Source organism: Neoarius graeffei, chromosome 5 (genome assembly GCF_027579695.1).
Source record: "Neoarius graeffei isolate fNeoGra1 chromosome 5, fNeoGra1.pri, whole genome shotgun sequence".
NCBI classification, from domain to species: domain Eukaryota; kingdom Metazoa; phylum Chordata; class Actinopteri; order Siluriformes; family Ariidae; genus Neoarius; species Neoarius graeffei.
The window spans coordinates 55,015,187-55,035,763 of NC_083573.1; the positions used below are offsets into that span (position 1 = coordinate 55,015,187).

Consider the following 20,577-nt stretch of genomic DNA (forward strand, 5'->3'; position numbering starts at 1 on the left):
AGAAGACTTTGCACTGTGTGGAGAGGAGCTTCGTGACACTAGGCATGTACTTAGTCCGGTACTAAGTATTTTGGTCAGTGCTGACCTGAAGTACTAGATCAGGTTTGACATATTTTCCAATATATTTCAGTGACTCAGCAGATATTGTGTTGGACTTGACTTGTGTGCTTGCTGACATTTGTTTCACATAACATGGCAACAAACATTTGCAAAGAGTCAGCTCAGAGTCTTGTCCCATACTCTAATTTTTTTTTTATATTTGTATATGCAAATACTTAATTTATCTAGAAGTTTTCTCTATTTTCTATTCTCTGTTTATCCTGTAATGCTGCTGCTGGAATTTTTAATTTCCGTGAGGGAACCCGCCCAAAGGGATCAATAAAGTTCTATCTAATCTAATCTAATCTAATCAGTATTCCGTGGACATTAGAAAAAGTGGTATCAGTGCATCTCTCTCCATAATCTAAAATACTTTTAAAACATACTAAGGAGTTGGGCGCAGATGGGTTATTAATTAAATAGGATTAAATTTGAATATAAATGTGTTTTTGAAGTCATAGTGGTTATTCAAGCATCACAGAATGTGGGTTGTCTCCACCTCATGCACAAATGCACAGGATTGTAAGATATAAAACATGAATCATGTTGCTTACACTTAGAAATTTCAATAGCCAACCCTTTGCCTGCCATGTTTCTTGTGCTTATTTGTTTTGTGGGTTTTTTTTTTTTTTCAGCACAGGGGGTGCATCGATTTATACCATAAAAATAGTATTTGGAGTGATTGGACAATAATAGTTTGGACATCATGCACTCAACATGTAAGCACTATAAAAATGTGTCTGCTATTAAATGTCGTAGCTGTTGGGTGCTCTTACAAGAGTTAAAAAGAAATGGGAGCCATTTACTCGCAGGCTTTCCTCCCCATCTGATTACCAATCGCATCAAAATGGTCTGTGCAGCCAGGGAGATTGTGTTCATTCTCCCATTAAATGCTAGACAGTATTTGGGCTGACATTTACCTGTGTAAATGCCAATCCAAGCACGTTGCGTTTCCATGAAAATGCTGCTTTACCATATTGCACCGTTGAAATCAGGACTGCACCATTTTAATAGAGGGGATAATGGAAATGTGATGTGGTCAGGGTTGTAAGAACCACCAAGCCACCAACATCACTGAAATAAGCCTAGGGTTCAGAGTAAAAGGAGGAGATTGAAACTGCCATAGCATGAATATGGAAAAAAACCAAAAAATCCTCAGTTCATCATAATTTTGATATGATGAACTGTTAGTACATCTCAAACAATTAGAATATCGTGAAAAAGTTCAATATTTTCCATCAGTTATTTAAGAAAGCAAAATTTTAATAAATGCCAGACTCATTACACGTAAACTAAAATGTTTCAAGCACTTTTCTACTTTAATTTTGATAACTATTGCCTACAGTGTTAAAAAAAAAAAACCCTCAAAATATTACAGTATTTTGAGTTTCGAAATATCTTTCAATAGCTGATAGAATGCACACCTATGGACGCCAAACCTATAGATGTGTTGCAGTAGTTTGTTAACTGAACTGGGAGTCCCTGACCGTTGACCTATATGGTTCTTCCGCTCAGCGACGAATGACATACACCGTTGATTCAAGGTAGGATTCTTCCGCTACGTCATAATCCATTATGCTGCATCCCATGATTTCTTTAACTGATTATTCTGCCAGAAGGTCAGTCACACGTGTAAAATTATCCTGCAGCCAGTTTCAAACTCACTGCAGTTACCACCTCCCAGTTGTACTCCCCACAAGTGAGAGTATCGGAACCATTACACATGGATTTGCTTGTATAGCTCTAAGCCAAAGGCAATGAGACTAAGGGGCTAGGGAGGTAAACCACATTGCCCGTTGCGCGGTTCAACAAGGGGTGCATTTTGCTGAAGTAACGTTTCTGGCTTCGGTGTTCGAAAGGTCAGCTACAGAGCCAAAACCAACATATAAATTGCTCAAATGCAAAATGGAAACCATCATATCTACATTCAGTGTTCGCACTCTTAATACTACCAACCAACTAGCAGAGCTCACTGCTTCAGCTTGCGAACAGATTATCAATGTCATATGCGTTCAGGAGCATCGCTACCACCACAGTGATCTTGCTTTGAAATACCATGAAGCAGGAAATTAATGGACACTTATATCATCATCTGCATGGAAGAACTCTGCAAAGGCTACTGTTGGAGGCGTAGGCATGCTGTTAAGTCCCAAAGCCATAATATCTCTAAATAGTATAGAAAAGATCAGTGAATGCATAGTAACAGCCACTTTCAACGGCAATCCACATCTCACAGTGATTTTATGCTACAGCCCAACAAAAGTTGGTGACGAGCAAGACCTCACTTCTTTTTATGAGGAGCTCTCCTCCTTGGTCAGGGAAGTCCCTAATGCTCACATTGGCAAAGATAATGTAAACAAGTACAGCTTTCATGAACAGTCAAATCGAAATGGAGAACAGTTAAGAGTTTGTAACAGAAAATGGTTTGATTTGTCTAAACACGAAATTCCAAAAGAGAGCAGGAAAGTTATGGACCTTTACATTTCCCAACAACACCAAAGTTCAGTTGGACTATATCTTGATTAACAAGAAATGGAAAAATAGTGCTCTAAACTGCGAGGCCTTTAATTCATTTGAAACTGTCTACTCAGACCCGAACCAAAAGTACGAACACTTTGCAAAAGCACACCAGAAAGCAGCTGAAATATGCATACCAACTAAACCAAAAATGAAACAAAGGGTCCCCTGGGAATCCGCTGTTGTCATGGAGAAGCATGAAAATCTAAAGAAAGTATCCTGGCTGAAAAGTACAAATCCATCCAAAACAAACTCGACCAAATTCTATAAAGCTCAAAAAGAACTTTCAGCCATCTACCAATCTGAACAGTGAGAATACATCCAAAGGCACATTGATAAAATTCAGTCTTCAATAGAAAATAAGCAATCTGCTTTAGCATGGGAGATTGTGAATGAAGTAAGCAAAAGAAAAGGCACAACCAGATCGAAAATAAAGGCTACCAGTCAAGAAGAGCGACTACATAAATGGAAGGAACATTTTGAAAATCTCCTGGGAAAGCCACCCAAAATTCTTGATCTGCCCATACAGAAGATAGTTGAAAATAAATTGGATGTGAAACTTGGTGAATTCTCCAAAGATGAATTGGACCTTGTGATTAAGTCTCTCAAAAATGGAAAAGCACCCGGTTTGGATGAGATTCCTCCAGAGGTCTGGAAAACTAGAAAGTTTGATGACGTTCTGCTTAGGTCATGCAATGCAGTGTACAATCGCAGTAAAACTGAACTTTGGAGGAGAGGCTGCATCCTCCCTTTTCCCAAGAAAGGAGGCGCATTATTGAGGAGGTAAAAGCCAAGAACCTGAAGGCGGTCATTCTCTTTGTTGACTTCACCAAAGCTTTCGACTCGAGCCACAGGAGCAAGATGAAAGAAATTCTACTTGCATATGGTATTCCGGAAGAGACCGTCAATGCTATCATGATGTTGTATGCCAGTACAAAAGCTATGGCACGATCACCAGATGGTGACACGGACTTCTTCGACATAGTGGCTGGAGTGTTGCAAAGGGACACATTAGCCCCCTTCCTCTTTATCATCTGCCTGGACTACATGCTTCATACCTCAGTAGACCAAATAAAGGAAAAAGGTTTAACCTTAGAAAGATCTAGAAGCAGAAGATATCCAGCTAAAACACTCACAGATGCAGATTATGCTGACGACCTAGCTCTCTTTGCTGATGCTCTCTCCCAAGCAGAATCTCTCCTTCATAGTATGGAACTAGCTGCTAGAGGCATTGGCAAAACAGAGTTCATGTGCTACAACCAAGTTGGAAAAGTCAGCTCTGTCAATGGTAAAGAACTTGCCAAAGTAGATAACTTTGTCTATCTTGGCAGCTACATAGCAAATGATGTCATACATAGAAAGTGATGTCAATGTATGAATTGCGAAGGCTTGGGCCGCACTGAACAAATTAGCATCCATCTGGAAATAATCACTACCGGATAAAATGAAGCGAAACTTCTTTCAGGCTGTAGTAATCTCAGTCCTACTCTATGGATGCTGGACTGAAGACCTCCCTGAGGCAATGAATAACCGAAACGGCTGGAGAGAGACAGCCTCAAATATCTGTGCAAATAGCATGACTGGATGATGATGATGATGATGATGATGATTTTGCGTTTGAGTAAAACAGTATAAATACTGTGGATCTTTCGGTCTAGTTCAGTACATACAACCACAATCATGGGGAATACTGCTGACTTAACAGTTGTCCAGAAGACGATCATCGACATCTTCCACAAGGAGGATAAGCCACAGAAGGTCATTGCTGAAAAGGCTGGCTGGAAAAGGTGGACAAGCAACAGGGATGACCGCAGCCTTGAGAGGATTGTCAGGAAAAGTCGATTCAAGAACTTGTGAGAGTTTCACAAGGAGTGTACTGAGACTGGTATCGGTACATCAGGAGCCACCAGGCACAGATGTCTTCAGGAAAGGGGCTACAACTGTTGCATTCCTAATATCAAGCCACTCCTGAACCAGAGACAGTGTCAGAAGCGTCTTACCTGGGCTAAGGAGAGAAAGAACTGACTGTTGCTCAGTGGTCCAAAGTCCTCTTTTCAGATGAAAGTAAATTTTGCATTTCATTTGGAAATCAAGGTCCTAGAGTCTGGAGGAAGTATGAAGAGGCACAGAATCCAAGGTGCTTGAAGTCCAGTGTGATGTTTGCGCAGACTGCGATAATTTGAGGTGCCATGTCATCTGCTGGTGTTGGTCCACTGTGTTTTATCAAGTCCAATGTCAACGCAGCCATCTACCAGGAGATTTCAGAGCACTTCATGCTTCCGTCTGCTGACAAGCTTTATGGAGATGCCGATTTCCTTTTCCAGCAGGACTTAGCACCTGCCCACAGTGCCAAAACTACTACCAAATGGTTTGCTGACCATGATATTATTATGATTGATTGGCCAGCCAACTCACCTGAACTGAACCCCAGAGAGAATCTATGGGATATTGTCAAGCGGAAGATGAGAAACACCGACCCAAAAATGCAGATGAGCTGAAGGTCGCTATCAAAGCAACCTGGGCTTCAATAACACCTCAGCAGTGCCACAGGCTGATCGCCTCCATGCCACACCACATTGATGCAGTAATTCATGGTAAAGGAGCCCCGACCAAGTACTGAGTATATAAATGAACATACTTTTCAGAAGTTGGACATTTCTGTATTGTAAATCCTGTTTTGATTGATCTTAGAAAATATTCTAATAATTTGAGATACTGGATTTCTGATTTTCATGACCTATAAGCCATCCATCCATTATCTCTAGCTGCTTATCCTGTCCTACAGGGTCGCAGGCAAGCTGGAGCCTATCCCAGCTGACTATGGGCGAGAGGCGGGGTACACCCTGGACAAGTCGCCAGGTGCTATAAGCCATCATTTTCAAAATTAAAACAAAAAAGGCTTGAAATATTTCAGTTTGTGTAATGAATATAGAATATGTGAAAGCTTACCTTTTTGAATGAAATTACAAAGAAATGAACTTTTTCACAATATTCTAATTGTTTGAAATGCACTAGTATGGCAAAATTTTCTCTGAGCATCCCAATGCTATTTCCTCTGTAGTGCAGCTCATCAGTGTGTGACATGTGTACCACTGCTGATGTAGTGGGAAGATCATTTGGCTAAATGTTGTGTACAGACATAGGCCTGTCTTGTCACACCCTTCCACTTGACCCTGTTTGCTCCTGTAAACATGTAGTTGTTGAGTAAGATGGATAGACGCTCTGACTCCTGGGTTGCTTACCCTTTAAAGACGTAATGGAGCACAATCAGACTACAGACGGGCATGCAGTGCGCAATATAGAGGAAAGTCTGCCATCCTCTCTCTCTCTCTCTCTCTGACAGGAAGATAAAGTAGTCCCATTCATCAGCTCTGCTGTCCTCTATATGTGTGGGTGAGTAATTGCGACTGTGCCCCTTGGTGTAAGTTGATGCTGGTAAATGATGGTGTGTTATGGGAAGGATGGCAGATAGATGAGTTCTTTGGTTCAAACAAAGGAGAAAGGGTAGAGAGGTGCTCTCCCATATTAATCACCACATTCATTTCTCATCGACAGTTATAGTACTCGGGTGTTGAGGGATAGGACTTGTGTGGCGTATCCTTAAGAAAAGGTTACAAGACAGATATGATTATTTTTATATGTTTAGCTTATATGTGATAATTGTTCACATCTATTCAGATGAGATATAGACAAAATAAACATTGTTAATTGGTCTAAGTAGGGATATTGGAGGATTAAATTTTTAAATTGTCAAAAGATAAAACCTTGCTTTTATTTTTTTGTTAAACCTTGAGTCAATCTTCATATTGTATGCAGGGGTGACGATGTGTACATTTAACATTTAAAACTTTTGATCCCTTGCTGTGGCGATACAGGTGCAACCTGAACGCCACAGTGGCTTAACATCCAAAAGAAAGAACATTCTGTTGATATGAGTGATATGATATGTTATACTTTATGTTTAGTGTATATAATGAATTTCTTGGTTATACAATTGCACTTTATCACCATAAAGAACACGGTTATGGAAGCGAGTTATTTTTTATAATCACGCTATCTGTTATCAGCGAGATGAGGAGAGGTTCTCTTTTGAGTCTCTAGTTCCTCTCAGTTTCTTCCCAGGGAGTTTTTCTTTGCCACTGTTGCCTCAGGCTTGCTCATTACAGATACAGTTATAAATTCATGTTTAAAGAGCCGCAATTTATATATTCTGTAAAGCTGCTTTGTGACAATGTCCATTGTTAAAAGCACTATGCAAATAAAAATGAATTGATGTGAATATATGCAAAGTGACACTATCACATATACTGTCTCCGTGCAAGTATGGCTTGATGGGACTGGTGGTAATTGAAAATAAGCTAAGTATGCAGAAATGTGGAACAAGCTGTTTTGTTATTCTTAAAAAAATAGTATTTTGCATTTCAGTGTTAACCTCCTAGGGCTTAGCGGTCACATACGTGGACAGCACTTTTTAGAAATTCAGAACAAGAATCCACATATGTGGACATACTTTTTCTCAAAAAGTACATCTTATCAAAGATGATGCTTAGTTTTTATTCTAATCAGGTTCTAATAAGCCCAAATAGCAAAAATAAATAAAAAATGCATGTAAAAAAAACAGCTTGGGTCTTAGGAGGTTAATAGTAAAAGCACAGGATTGATTATGTTTATATTTTCTTTCAGTATATAGGCTATTATATGTACCGTACCAGTCAAACTTTTGGACACCGTTACTCATTGCTATGGCGAGTGGCCTAGTGGTTAGCATGTTCGCCTCTTGATCGGGAGATCGCGAGTTCGACTCACGGTCGGGTCATACCAAAGACCATCATAAAAATGGTACCTACTGCCATCTGGCAATGCAAGCTGCAATACAGATGTGAGTGGGGAGTCAAACTCTCCTGGTTACCAGAGGACTAGCCCCCCCACTGTAATTTGCTATGTGAGAGGCCGAGGGCTACGGAAACGGAGATAGGCGCCGCCCTATGTGCCACTTGGCGTGGGAAGGACTTTGGACTCATTGCTATGAATGAGTGTGTCCAAACTGGCACTGTGTGTGTGTGTAATATATCATTTTGTTTTTAAAGCGTGCATACTGACATTCCGATACTTGTAAAACAGCATATACAGTAATGAGCAGTAAATATCTCTGACTACAGTTGTAGGCTGTTTATTATTATGTGCAACATAATGCAGACATGGACTGCACTGCAGACATTACTTACATTCATTTTGTAACAAAAAACAAACTTATACGCTCAGACATTTCTTCTGATTGCAAGCTAATATATTTTTTATGATAACCACTGACACTCACTAGGGGTTTTGTGGCAAGATTCTGTTTTTTTCCTTGCCACCTGTTAAGATCGCGTTGGCAATTCTGTGAATAGTTTGTATTGAGCGCCTTTGACTTTTTGTGTTACTTTTGTCTCTACCCAAGCTTTCCCAATCCTGCAACGGTTTAGAGTACGTTTATCCTCATCGCTTGCTTTGTACCAGGCGTTGAGCTGTTTATGTTGTGCCTTAAAGCACACGGGTATTAGCCAGTGCTAAAGACATGTCACGAGGAGAATGGGCAAACGTTTCCCAGCCATGCAGTATATCATTGTTTAGTATTACAAGACAAGTATCATGATTAATATTCTAAGCGTGACCCTTTAGGTAATTTAATTCAATCTAACTCTCATTTTCGCCCAGTATTGTGGCGTTCTCCTTTGAGGGCCTTTATATACATATGGTAATCGGCTGTGAATCAAAGGGCTTAATCAATAACAGTGTGAGCAAAGTCATTTTCAATAAAGACTCGCATTACTCCTTATTGCCAAGCCTTAATGGAACACTCTCCCTCTACCTCTCCTTCTCTCTTTCACTCTGTTCCCCTGCATTACTTTTTCTTCCCAAATTTTCTCTCATCCACTCTTTCACCCATCTTTCTCTTATTTTCATGCTTTTCTCCTGAAGGTATTAGTCAAAGGTTATTTTCTAAGATGACTGATCTTTATGTCTTGGAGCTCTCAGCCATTAGCAGCACATTCATACAGGACCAAAGTCTAATACATGCACGAGTGTCAGAGTAATGAAGACAGACTATGGACATGATGCCATGTTGCATGTGTGTGTGTGTGTGTGTGTGTGTGTGTCCCTAATACAGGCTCGTCAGAGAGAGTAGTCTACTGCCTGCCATCTTTGAAATCATAGTGGTAAGTGCTCACAGAGCCTCTCTGTTAGTGTGATTTATTTATTGCCTTGGGTCTCCCATACCAGCTTTAGTAAAGAATAAAGCATCCAGAAAATTATACACTTTATGGGAATCATGCCTCAGTACAGAAATTTAGAGTTTAGCTTTATGTGAGTCTGAGGAGAGAGGGTCTCTCAGTGTGGTTCAGATGAAACAGGGCATCACAGTGCTCTACACTCTGTGAAAGGAAAGTCTTTCAAAGAAAGATATTTTGAATGGTTCAAGGCATAAACAGATATTTTGGCTGTTGGAATACTGTGAACTAGCAACATGCATTTTTCTGTAGCTATACAAGTACAAGCGATAGTGAATTGGCCAACAGTGTTGCTTTAGGCTGGTAGTGTCTTCAAAATGAAATTAATACTTTTCCGTTTATATTTATACCCTACTTTCAGTGGTGGTCATCCATCTATTATCTATGTCACTTATCCGTCAGGGTTGTGAGAGAAGCTGGAACTAATCCCAGCTGACTTTGGGTGAGAGGTGAGGTACAACCTGGGCAGGTCACCAAACTATTGCAGGGCTAACACAGAGACAAACAACCATCCACATTCACATCTCTGAGCCATTTAGGCTACATCCACACGACAATGGCAACGAGATGTTATTTAAAAATATATCGCATCCAAATGGGCAACGATCAGTAAAATATCAGGTCCATATGGCAACGCAACGCTTGCTGAAAACGATGCAATACACATGCCACACCTCTAGGAGCGCTGTAAGACGGTCCCTTCAGAGACACCAGAACAATAGAAGAAGTAAGGACGCATGCGCATAAACTATTATGTGCGAGACTTCATATTAGCCACAAAGTCAGAAAAATCTGTTCGTAAAATTACATTATAATGACCAAATACAATGAAAAGTATTTTTCCAGTCTCACCTGTGAAAGGTAATCCCATGTGATCTCGTTTGGACGGCAAACCTGTTGGTACAGTTAAACGCAGCTAATCTTTATTCTCCGCTTTGACCTATCCAATATGGCGGCGAGGATGACGTATGATTCTACGCGGAAGGCGGCGTCTTTAATGGTCCGGAATAAATTGAATGCTACACGTTGATGGATTAATTTGTTGTTTCTCACCTGTGAAAGGTAATCCCATGTGATCTCGTTTGGACGGTAAACCTGTTGGTACAGTTAAACGCAGCACATGAATCTTTATTCTCCGCTTTGACCTATCCAATATGGCGGCAAGGATGACGTATGATTCTATGCGGAAGGCGGCGTCTTTAATGGTCCGGAATAAATTGAATACTACACGTTGATGGATTAATTTGCTCTTCTACGCCCTTTTTGAGGAATGTATTGTAGGACTTAAACCAATATCTGAAGGGGTGAGATCGCACCTTTTTTTCCCTATGTTTGCTGGCGGGATTGACTCTGCCCTAAGGGCAGAGTCTCTCTCTCTCTCTCTCTCTCTCTCTCTCACTTTGCACCATTACACAATAAATATTCACAGTGAAAATATTTTGTAAGCGCGTTTCATGAACCAAGTTATAGGATTTGTTGACAACTCGCATCGAGTTCGTTACACTTCTACCCGGCGTGAAGCACTGACAGTCATGTGGTTGTGACATCATCGTAAACAAATCCGTTCTACTCATCCAGACGACTTCACAACGGCAACGTTGCCAGATCTTTCCACTCTGGAACCCGTTCTCAAAAAGATTGCGTTTTGGGCACCCAAAACGCCGGTGCCGTGTGGACGCCAGGCCTAAACGATAAGCAATTGTATCGGAGTCACCTGAATCCGTTGCCGTGTGGACAGGGCCTTAGAGTAGCCTGAAACCTAATCCGCATGTCTTTGGACTGTGGGAGGAAACTGGAGCGCCCAGAGGAAATCCACGCAGCCTGGCAAGAACATGCAAACTTCATACAGAAAGGCCCCAGTCAGCCACAAGGTTATTTATTGTGCAATAAACCCAACAGTGTGATGCAGGACTTGACTCGAAGCAGAGGGTTTTTGAATCACCCTGAAGGGGTTTGTTTCACGATAATGACTGGCTCACTGTACAATTTTATGCTTATTACATGGCTACTTACTAAAGAGGTCAATAATTTGACACAAAATATTGATCAAAAAAGATAAGAGTGGATTAAATTATTTTACTGCTTCCACTAATGAGGTTGTCCATAGCAACGGTCTGTTATACAGAAATAACAGACCATAGAATGCTGCAGTTGACCAATCAGAAACGACTAATCGACAAAGCCGTGTAATAAGTATAGGGATCATGTACAGCGTGCTGGTTTTTATCGTGAATTATTACACGAATTTGTTGAACGCGTATTCTGACTTGTATTCAACAATGCCGTGTTTTTTATATATAATATATAAAAGATACATATAAATGGGTGTTTTACTGGGAAATACACCACTTGTATTTTCCATACAAAGTACATCACGGATCTGGGTGACGTATTTTCCGATATTTCACTCCGATGACGTCGCTCCCAGTGTTTTCCCACTAACTTGATGCACATTGTCAAAATGGTGAACCGGTTCAAAATTAAAATTCTTTTGATTAACTTGTGGATGTATATTTTTTTGTGGATGTGTCCATATAATATAAAGGACATTACATGGTGGTGTGAAGATATGAAGTTTATCTTGTGTTTAAAAAGATTTTCACTTGTTTGCGTCACTCACTTGTGATATATATATTCACCACTGGAAGATAAACTTCATACTGTATCTTCACGCAACTGTGTACTATCCTCTCTTCCTCTCATATAAATCCATGTGTGCCAAATAAATTGTGCATACCTTCAGGTGTGCTAATGCTTCTGTCTGGATATAAAAGGCATTCAAGTAGCTTTTAAAATCTCCCACATGAGTTGCTTGGTTAGTGCTCTATTTATTTCATCAGCGGATTAGTAAATTTTGGTAATTTAACATGAACAGTGCTGTCCCAGTCTGAAAAAAAAAAAGCACAGAATGAATTAAAATGTCTGCTTAAAAGGCTTGAAACTAGGCTTGGGCGATGAAACGATAGCAATATGTACCGTCGATAGACACAATAGAATGTTGGATAGTTTCACTTAAATACATTAAATGAAAACTGCCAGGAAAGCACAAAATGAATATGCGTAGTTTGGTTGCATGAACAAACCCAAACCATGCTCCCTCCCTTACTCATGGATGCCCCATCATAACCCTTGATAACGGAGTGTGCCATGAGACCTGCAAATAGCCACACGTTTAACAGGTGTATTGTTCGGTTGCACCATTGATGTGTGACACAACAATAGAAACAACATGGAGTGAGAAATGAGCAATGTTTCCCACATGTCTGAAATATACTTGTGGAGGTAGCCAGCAGAAAGGGGCGCATTACCTGCCAGCACAAACATGTGATTTCAGATTGCATTGGAATTTGCTCCGATTGCACAGATTTAAATCTGCTCTGCTTGTGCTGCTCAGTAAATCACACGTACTATCAGTGATAACCACAGGCTTCAGAAAAATGGGCTCTTTTCTTTTTAGCTTGTTTATGATTTCATTTTTTGGCTTACAAAGAAGGAAAAGAAGCACAAAAAATGGCCTGTTAATTTCTGTTACTAACATGAAAATAGGTACCCTATGGGTACGTGTGGCAACTGCTTATAAATAAAATAGTTTTCTGATACCATGTCCATACAGTAAATATAGCATATATATTTACTCTATGAGGCAGTAGCCACAAAAATTAACAATTTAAAAATCACAGAAGTAAAATATACCAAGTGTCTTTACTTTATATTATTCTACTCTTACCGCTTACATTTTTTAAACCGAAACCTCCAAACCAATAACATACAGTGGTGCTTGAAAGTTTGTGAACCCTTTAGAATTTTCTATATTTCTGCATAAATATGACCTAAAACATCATCAGATTTTCACACAAGTCCTAAAAGTAGATAAACAGAACCCAGTTAAACAAATGAGACAAAAATATTATACTTGGTCATTTATTTATTGAGGAAAATGATCCAATATTACATATCTGTGAGTGGCAAAAGTATGTGAACCTTTGCTTTCAGTATCTGGTGTGACCCCCTTGTGCAGCAATAACTGCAACTAAACGTTTCCAGTAACTGTTGATCAGTCCTGCACACCAGCTTGGAGGAATTTTAGCCCACTCTTACGTACAGAACAGCTTCAACTCTGGGATGTTGGTGGGTTTCCTCACATGAACTGCTCGCTTCAGGTCCTTCCACAACATTTCGATTGGATTAAGGTCAGGACTTTGACTTGGCCATTCCAAAACATTAGCTTTATTCTTATTTAACCATTCTTTAGTAGAACAACTTGTGTGCTAAGGGTTGTTGTCTTGCTGCATGACCCACCTTCTCTTGAGATTCAGTTCATGGACAGATGCCCTGACATTTTCCTTTAGAATTCGCTGGTATAATTCAGAATTAATTGTTCCATCAATGATTGCAAGCCCTCTGGCTCAGAAGCAGTAAAACAGGCCCAAACCGTGATACTACCACCATCATGTTTCACAGATGGGATAAGGTTCTTATGCTGGAATGCAGTGTTTTCCTTTCTCCAAACATAACGCTTCTCATTTAAACCAAAAAGTTCTATTTTGGTCTCCTCCGTCCACAAAAAGTTTTTCCAATCGCCTTCTGGCTTGTCCACGTGACCTTTAGCAAACTGCAGACGAGCAGCAATGTTCTTTTTGGAGAGCAGTGGCTTTCTCCTTGTAACCCTGCCATGCACACCTTTGTTGTTCAGTGTTCTCCTGATGGTGGACTCATGAACATTAACATTAGCCAATGTGAGAGAGGCCTTCAGTTGCTTAGAAGTTACCCTGGGGTCCTTTGTGACCTCGCCGACTATTACACGCCTTGCTCTTGGAGTGATCTGTGTTGGTCGACCACTCCTAGGGAGGGTGACAATGGTCTTGAATTTCCTCCATTTGGATTGGTGGAGTCCAAACTCTTTAGAGATGGTTTTGTAACCTTTTCCAGCCTAATGAGCATCAACAATGCTTTTTCTGAGGTCCTCAGAAATCTCCTTTGTTCATGCCATGATGCACTTCCACAAACGTGTTGTGGAGATCAGACTTTGATCGATCCCTGTTCTTTAAATAAAACAGGGTGCCCACTCACACCTAATTATCATCCCATTGATTGAAAACACCTGACTCTAATTTCGCCTTCAAATTAACTGCTAATCCTAGAGGTTCACATACTTTTGCCACTCACAGATATGTAATATTGGATCATTTTCCTCAATAAATAAATGACCAAGTATAATATTTTTGTCTCATTTGTTTAACTGGGTTCTCTTTATCTACTTTTAGGACTTGTGTGAAAATCTGATGATGTTTTAGGTCATATTTATGCAGAAATATAGAGAATTCTAAAGGGTTCACAAACTTTCAAGCACCACTGTACACACGCTGTCGCTATGACCGGAACTGGCCCGGTGCTAGAGATCAGTGGTTTCTTTTCGACAACTTCCCGTAACAACTCGGAAGTGCGTTGCATCTACATCACACATGGGACCACTGGCTGAAGAAGGCGAGGAAAGGGGGACAACCTGGAGTATATTTTAAAATAGGAACGCACTTTCCCTCGGTAACAAGCATAAACATGTCTGAAAGCGGTTTCTTTAGTCTAATCCATTCCTTTTGAATGGTGAACTGAATTGTATACACTCACCGGCCATTTTAATCGGAACATGTGTATGCACAGTGCGCTATCGTTACACTCATTCTTACATTCTTACAACACAATGACATAGTTGCTACAGCCTCTATGTGAGGCAGTAGCCACAAAAATAGAATAGTCAAATGTACACGGACAATTAATGTCTTTTTAGTAATCTCATAGGCTAGGAGAAAAGCACTATTACAAAGAAATGTGTTGACTGGACTCTAGCGGTCCATGTTGACATGGCAACGTTGAAAATGACATATAACATGCACACTGATTAAGACTGATTAAGATTGCCTATAGCATGAAAGCTCTCCATTCATGTGGTTGGTTATTTGGCCAGCCATTTCAGCACAACACTTTTAGCGATACAGTACATTATGTCCATTATTATTTATCTATCGTGTAGCAGTTCGTATGGGTGGGTGGAGCACAAAGGACGGCAGGACAGAGATCAGGTTTTGGAATAGGTGCTTTTATTGCCACACTTTTCAGTGAACAATTTTCCCAAACAGACACACACGACTGGCGTCTTGTTCGGGGATGAGCTCCTCTGCTCTCCGCTCTCCCTCCTTAAATAGGGCGCGGTCACTGGGAAGACACACACAAACAGGTTAATTGCAGTCAGGTGTAGTGATTCTGCCACTTACCTTCCCTGACTCCGCCCTCCTGTCACAGACCAGCGCTTGACCACGCCCCCGCTGCCACATATCGCTTGCAGAGCATTCTTGTTCTTCATACTTATTCGCTAAAATGGGTCACCAAGTATACTTTGGCAGCTGTTAATATTCCTGGCCCAGCCAGGTAAAGTCTATATGTGGGGAAACACTCTGCAGATGATGAGGAAATTGTTGATAAAAATAAGGTGTTTAAATTCAAAATAAAGTGGTTAAATTCAACCTCTTTTTCTCCTGGTAATTATTAAAAATAGGTCATTAGATAATTAATGATACTTTTTCTTGACTGAAATTAAACATTTTATCATGATATTTTTTTTTCAGCTATATCGCCCAGCTCTATTTAAAACATTCATTCATTTCTTGTTCTTCTCATTCAATTGCATTTTCCAAGCCTACATATCAGATACCTCTCTGTGCCTACTTTGTATGTATATATATATATATGAGTGATTCCACGCTTATGGGTACTGAAATGGGGACATGAACTTATTTTTAAAAATTCACCTAAAACCATTTCTTTTTTTACCATCAGGTCACAAAACATGTAATCTTTAATGAATATGTTAAAAGATAACTTTAATTTTCTGAGATGTAATAAAAACATATTTATATGCCAAAGTCAGAACGTAACAGAAGTGTTGTGGACATATAGATTCTCAATTTTAACAATGTAGAATTACTTTTTGAAACATAGGAAGGTGATGTTTTAGCAAATATAATTAATAAACATGTGTAGTAGAATAAACATACACATTCTTTCAATAAGATTAACATGGTATATAGCTAGATTGTAATTAATTTGTAACAGACGCGAGATGGACAATCGTAACAGAAGTAATGTAACAGACATCATTTTGGAACTCATAGGCTTGACTTTGGCATATAAATATGTTTTTATTACATCTCAGAAAATTAAAGTTATCTTTTAACATATTCATTAAAGATTACATGTTTTGTGACCTGATGGTAAAAAAAGAAATGGTTTTAGGTGAATTTTTAAAAATAAGTTCATGTCCCCATTTCAGTACCCATAAGCGTGGAATCACTCATATATATATATATATATATATATATATATATATATATATATATATATATATATATATACAGTATATATATATATATTTTTTTTTTTTTTAAATTCACCACACATAGGTGCACCCATTCATCCATTACCCCACTCATTCTCCACAAGTCCTCCTCCCTTCCACAGCTGCTGTTTGACCACACCACTGCTGCCACACGTACTGAATATCAAGTTTACTTACAAAATTTAAATCACTGTCAGGAGTCATTCTGTTTGGAATGATGTTACAAATGATCTTCCTCTGATCCTGTACCCTTTTAGATATATGCCCCCTTGAATCTAGATGACCATTTAGTGGGTCTGCACCACTGTTTGAAAATCAGGTTCTGTTAATTACTCATTATTACTACTTTTTTACTAATTTACAGACTTCTACCATATTTCCTACACACGTATGCACTGGTCTTAAATCTAAGAAGCGAAATAGAATATTATCCCTGGAAAACCTGACACTTTTTTTTTTAAAGCCTGGGTGCTAAATAGATAGATTCCCACCTTGCACCGAGTTATTATGTAAATGAAACAGTCCGGACTGACCCATCAAAGCGTAATGTGTAATTGGCTTGCAGACTTAATGGAGTAGAGATGTGAGACATCTTGTGCAGAAGGTTCCATTCTCATTAGAGAGAAATTCCCAGTCTCTGTCAACAGTCAACCTTCACTGGCCTCAATCCACTGTTAGCAGTGCACATTTTAAGAGCAGAGTGCCCAAGCTGCTCCTTATCCAATATGCCACTGTGAAAAAGGCACTTAAGTAGATGTGAATAGCTCTGTGGAAGTCCACTGTTATTACTTCCTTGCATTTTAGCAGACCTCGTATGGTAATATTTGATGGATGTTCACTGCCAAATTCAATAACGGCAAAACAGACCTAATGAATTTCAGGCTTGGTATGAGGTGATTATTTAAACTCAAAATTTGTCATTCCTTTAAAAAAAAAAAAAAACACTCTGCATGATTAATGTAATCAACAGTGGAAGGATTTTTTTTTTTGCCTTTTTGAAATTAAATCTCAGGATATGCACTACTAAATTAGCACACATTCAATGCATTGTTTTAAAATATTTTTTTCTTGTACCTTTGGCTGTGGCTATAACGGCTAACCCACTACACTGATCCTACATCAGACTTTTTGTGAGCTTTGTACACTTCAGAGTAACATACTCTGCCTCTGTCTCTGGATGCCTTGGGCTTCTGTTGAATATGTCGTCACCTGACAGTACGGATCACTCTAAAGAGAACAAGAATGCTGATGTTTCTTCAAGCTGAGAGGAAAAGTGTAGCCACTTGCACACATTCCTCTGAGAGAAAAATAAAACTTCTTTTACTGTAGCTGTCAGTGTGAGGAGAATGCATGTTCAACACTGAGCTCAGAGCTCAAGACAAGATTACTGTATTTAGGAGTTTTATGGAATAAAGCACTGCCGTGCATTAATATTTTGCCTGCACTGTTAAGTAGATCAGCTCTATGTGAAGAGTGTATTGGGCAACAAAATAATAAAATGCCCGAGAGGTTGCATAGAGTGGGTGGTAGAAAGCAGGCCAAATATACTTTGTTAGTTTGGAAGCAAGTCAGACGAGATGAAACCAAATCTATAGTCTTTTATACTATGCAAGACGACACTGGGGGGGAAAAGCTATTTAGTTTTAATAGAATGTTATTGCTTTATCACTGCACACAGGTGTGTGCAGGATTTTAATTTAATCCCATTCCCTCACACTCCCAAATCAATTCTTGCCAATCCCATTAGCAGTTACTAAAGGTGAATGAATAAATGAACAAACGTAAAGCCAGATATACAACCCCGATTCCAAAAAAGTCGGGACAAAGTACAAATTGTAAATAAAAATGGAATGCAATGATGTGGAAGTTTCAAAATTCCATATTTTATTCAGAATAGAACATAGATGACATATCAAATGTTTAAACTGAGAAAATGTATCATTTAAAGAGAAAAAATTAGGTGATTTTAAATTTCATGACAACAACACATCTCAAAAAAGTTGGGACAAGGCCATGTTTACCACTGTGAGACATCCCCTTTTCTCTTTACAACAGTCTGTAAACGTCTGGGGACTGAGGAGACAAGTTGCTCAAGTTTAGGGATAGGAATGTTAACCCATTCTCGTCTAATGTAGGATTCTAGTTGCTCAACTGTCTTAGGTCTTTTTTGTCGTATCTTCCATTTTATGATGCGCCAAATGTTTTCTATGGGTGAAAGATCTGGACTGCAGGCTGGCCAGTTCAGTACCCGGACCCTTCTTCTACGCAGCCATGATGCTGTAATTGATGCAGTATGTGGTTTGGCATTGTCATGTTGGAAAATGCAAGGTCTTCCCTGAAAGAGACGTCGTCTGGATGGGAGCATATGTTGCTCTAGAACCTGGATATACCTTTCAGCATTGATGGTGTCTTTCCAGATGTGTAAGCTGCCCATGCCACACGCACTAATGCAACCCCATACCATCAGAGATGCAGGCTTCTGAACTGAGCACTGATAACAGCTTGGGTCGTCCTTCTCGTCTTTAGTCCGAATGACACGGCGTCCCTGATTTCCATAAAGAACTTCAAATTTTGATTCGTCTGACCACAGAACAGTTTTCCACTTTGCCACAGTCCATTTTAAATGAGCCTTGGCCCAGAGAAGACGTCTGCGCTTCTGGATCATGTTTAGATACGGCTTCTTCTTTGAACTATAGAGTTTTAGCTGGCAACGGCGGATGGCACGGTGAATTGTGTTCACAGATAATGTTCTCTGGAAATATTCCTGAGCCCATTTTGTGATTTCCAATCCAGAAGCATGCCTGTATGTGATGCAGTGCCGTCTAAGGGCCCGAAGATCACGGGCACCCAGTATGGTTTTCCGGCCTTGACCCTTACGCACAGAGATTCTTCCGGATTCTCTGAATCTTTTGATGATATTATGCACTGTAGATGATGATATGTTCAAACTCTCTGCAATTTTACACTGTCGAACTCCTTTCTGATGTCGCGCCACTATTTGTTGGCGCAGAATTAGGGGGATTGGTGATCCTCTTCCCATCTTTACTTCTGAGAGCCGCTGCCACTCCAAGATGCTCTTTTTATACCCAGTCATGTTAATGACCTATTGCCAATTGACCTAATGAGTTGCATTTTGGTCCTCCAGCTGTTCCTTTTTTGTACCTTTAACTTTTCCAGCCTCTTATTGCCCCTGTCCCAACTTTTTTGAGATGTGTTGCTGTCATGAAATTTCAAATGAGCCAATATTTGGCATGAAATTTCAAAATGTCTCACTTTTGACATTTGATATGTTGTCTATGTTCTATTCTGAATAGAATATCAGTTTTTGAGATTTGTAAATTATTGCATTCCATTTTTATTTACAATTTGTACTTTGTCTCAACTTTTTTGGAATCGGGGTTGTACACCGGACATAGTAAATGCATGTTCAATACACTCCCATGTTAACCAACATGTCCTTTGTCCTACAAGATTTATATCTGACCTCCGGCATGCCATGAGAGTAAAACTTGCTCGCTCATGCAGGTTTCCAGTTGTGCTGCACACCTTTCTTCATATGTTCCAAGTGACTAGTGATTTTAAAAATAGTGTAATATGCAGACCTATACTTTTGTGGCGGGACGGTGGTGTCATGGTCAGCACTGTCGCCTCACAGCAAGAAGGTTCTGAGTTCGAACTTCATGGCTGACGGGGGCCTTTCTGTGTGGAGTTTGCATGTTCTCTGTGTCTGCGTGGGTTTCCTCCAGGTACTCCGGTTTCCCCTACAGTCCAAAGACCATGCAGATTAGGTAAAATACTCAGCCACTGGAGTTGGACAAGCTAGTGCGTACTTAGTGTCAGTCCCAAGCCCGGATAGACTGGGAAGGGTTGCGTCAGGAAGGGCATCTGGTATAAAACCTATGCCAAATCAAACATGCGGAACAGATCCGCTGTGGTGACCCCGAACGAACAGGAGCAGCCAAAAGAAGAAGAAGCAGACTTGCACTTTTGCACGGTTATTGCATTGATTTATTTTCTAGTTTAATAGTGTAGCATTGAGGCTGTATCCTGTGTATGCCTGTTAACTGAAATGCAGTTTGATGGGTTCTTTACTGCTGTTTATTGATATTTAACTGAATGACTGAAAAAGCCTAAAATAGCGATGTCCTGATTCAGTTGTAGCTGTAACTATGGAAAAGACGACTAGTCAACTCCTTTTTTGAATTATTGACTTGGTTAGTAACAAATAACGGTCATGCAGTACCTAGAATGAACATGGCAATGCTCTGAAGATGTGGTTGGGGCTTTTTAGAGAATTTA

At 39.8% G+C, this 20,577-nt stretch overlaps 1 protein-coding gene across 6 annotated transcripts in view; it reads left to right on the forward strand.

Moving 5' to 3' along the window:
• The window catches only part of ulk4 (unc-51 like kinase 4), a 227,467-nt gene that overhangs the window by 153,025 nt on the left and 53,865 nt on the right, over nucleotides 1-20,577 (forward strand). For 5 of the 6 annotated variants that reach the window (XM_060922070.1, XM_060922071.1, XM_060922067.1 and 2 more), the window contains exon 31: nucleotides 8,768-8,816. The exons of the other annotated variant lie outside the window; for it this stretch is intronic. In XM_060922070.1, coding sequence (XP_060778053.1) covers nucleotides 8,768-8,816 — 49 coding nt within the window. The remainder of the gene's footprint in view (nucleotides 1-8,767; nucleotides 8,817-20,577) is intronic. 6 annotated transcript variants of the gene reach the window in all.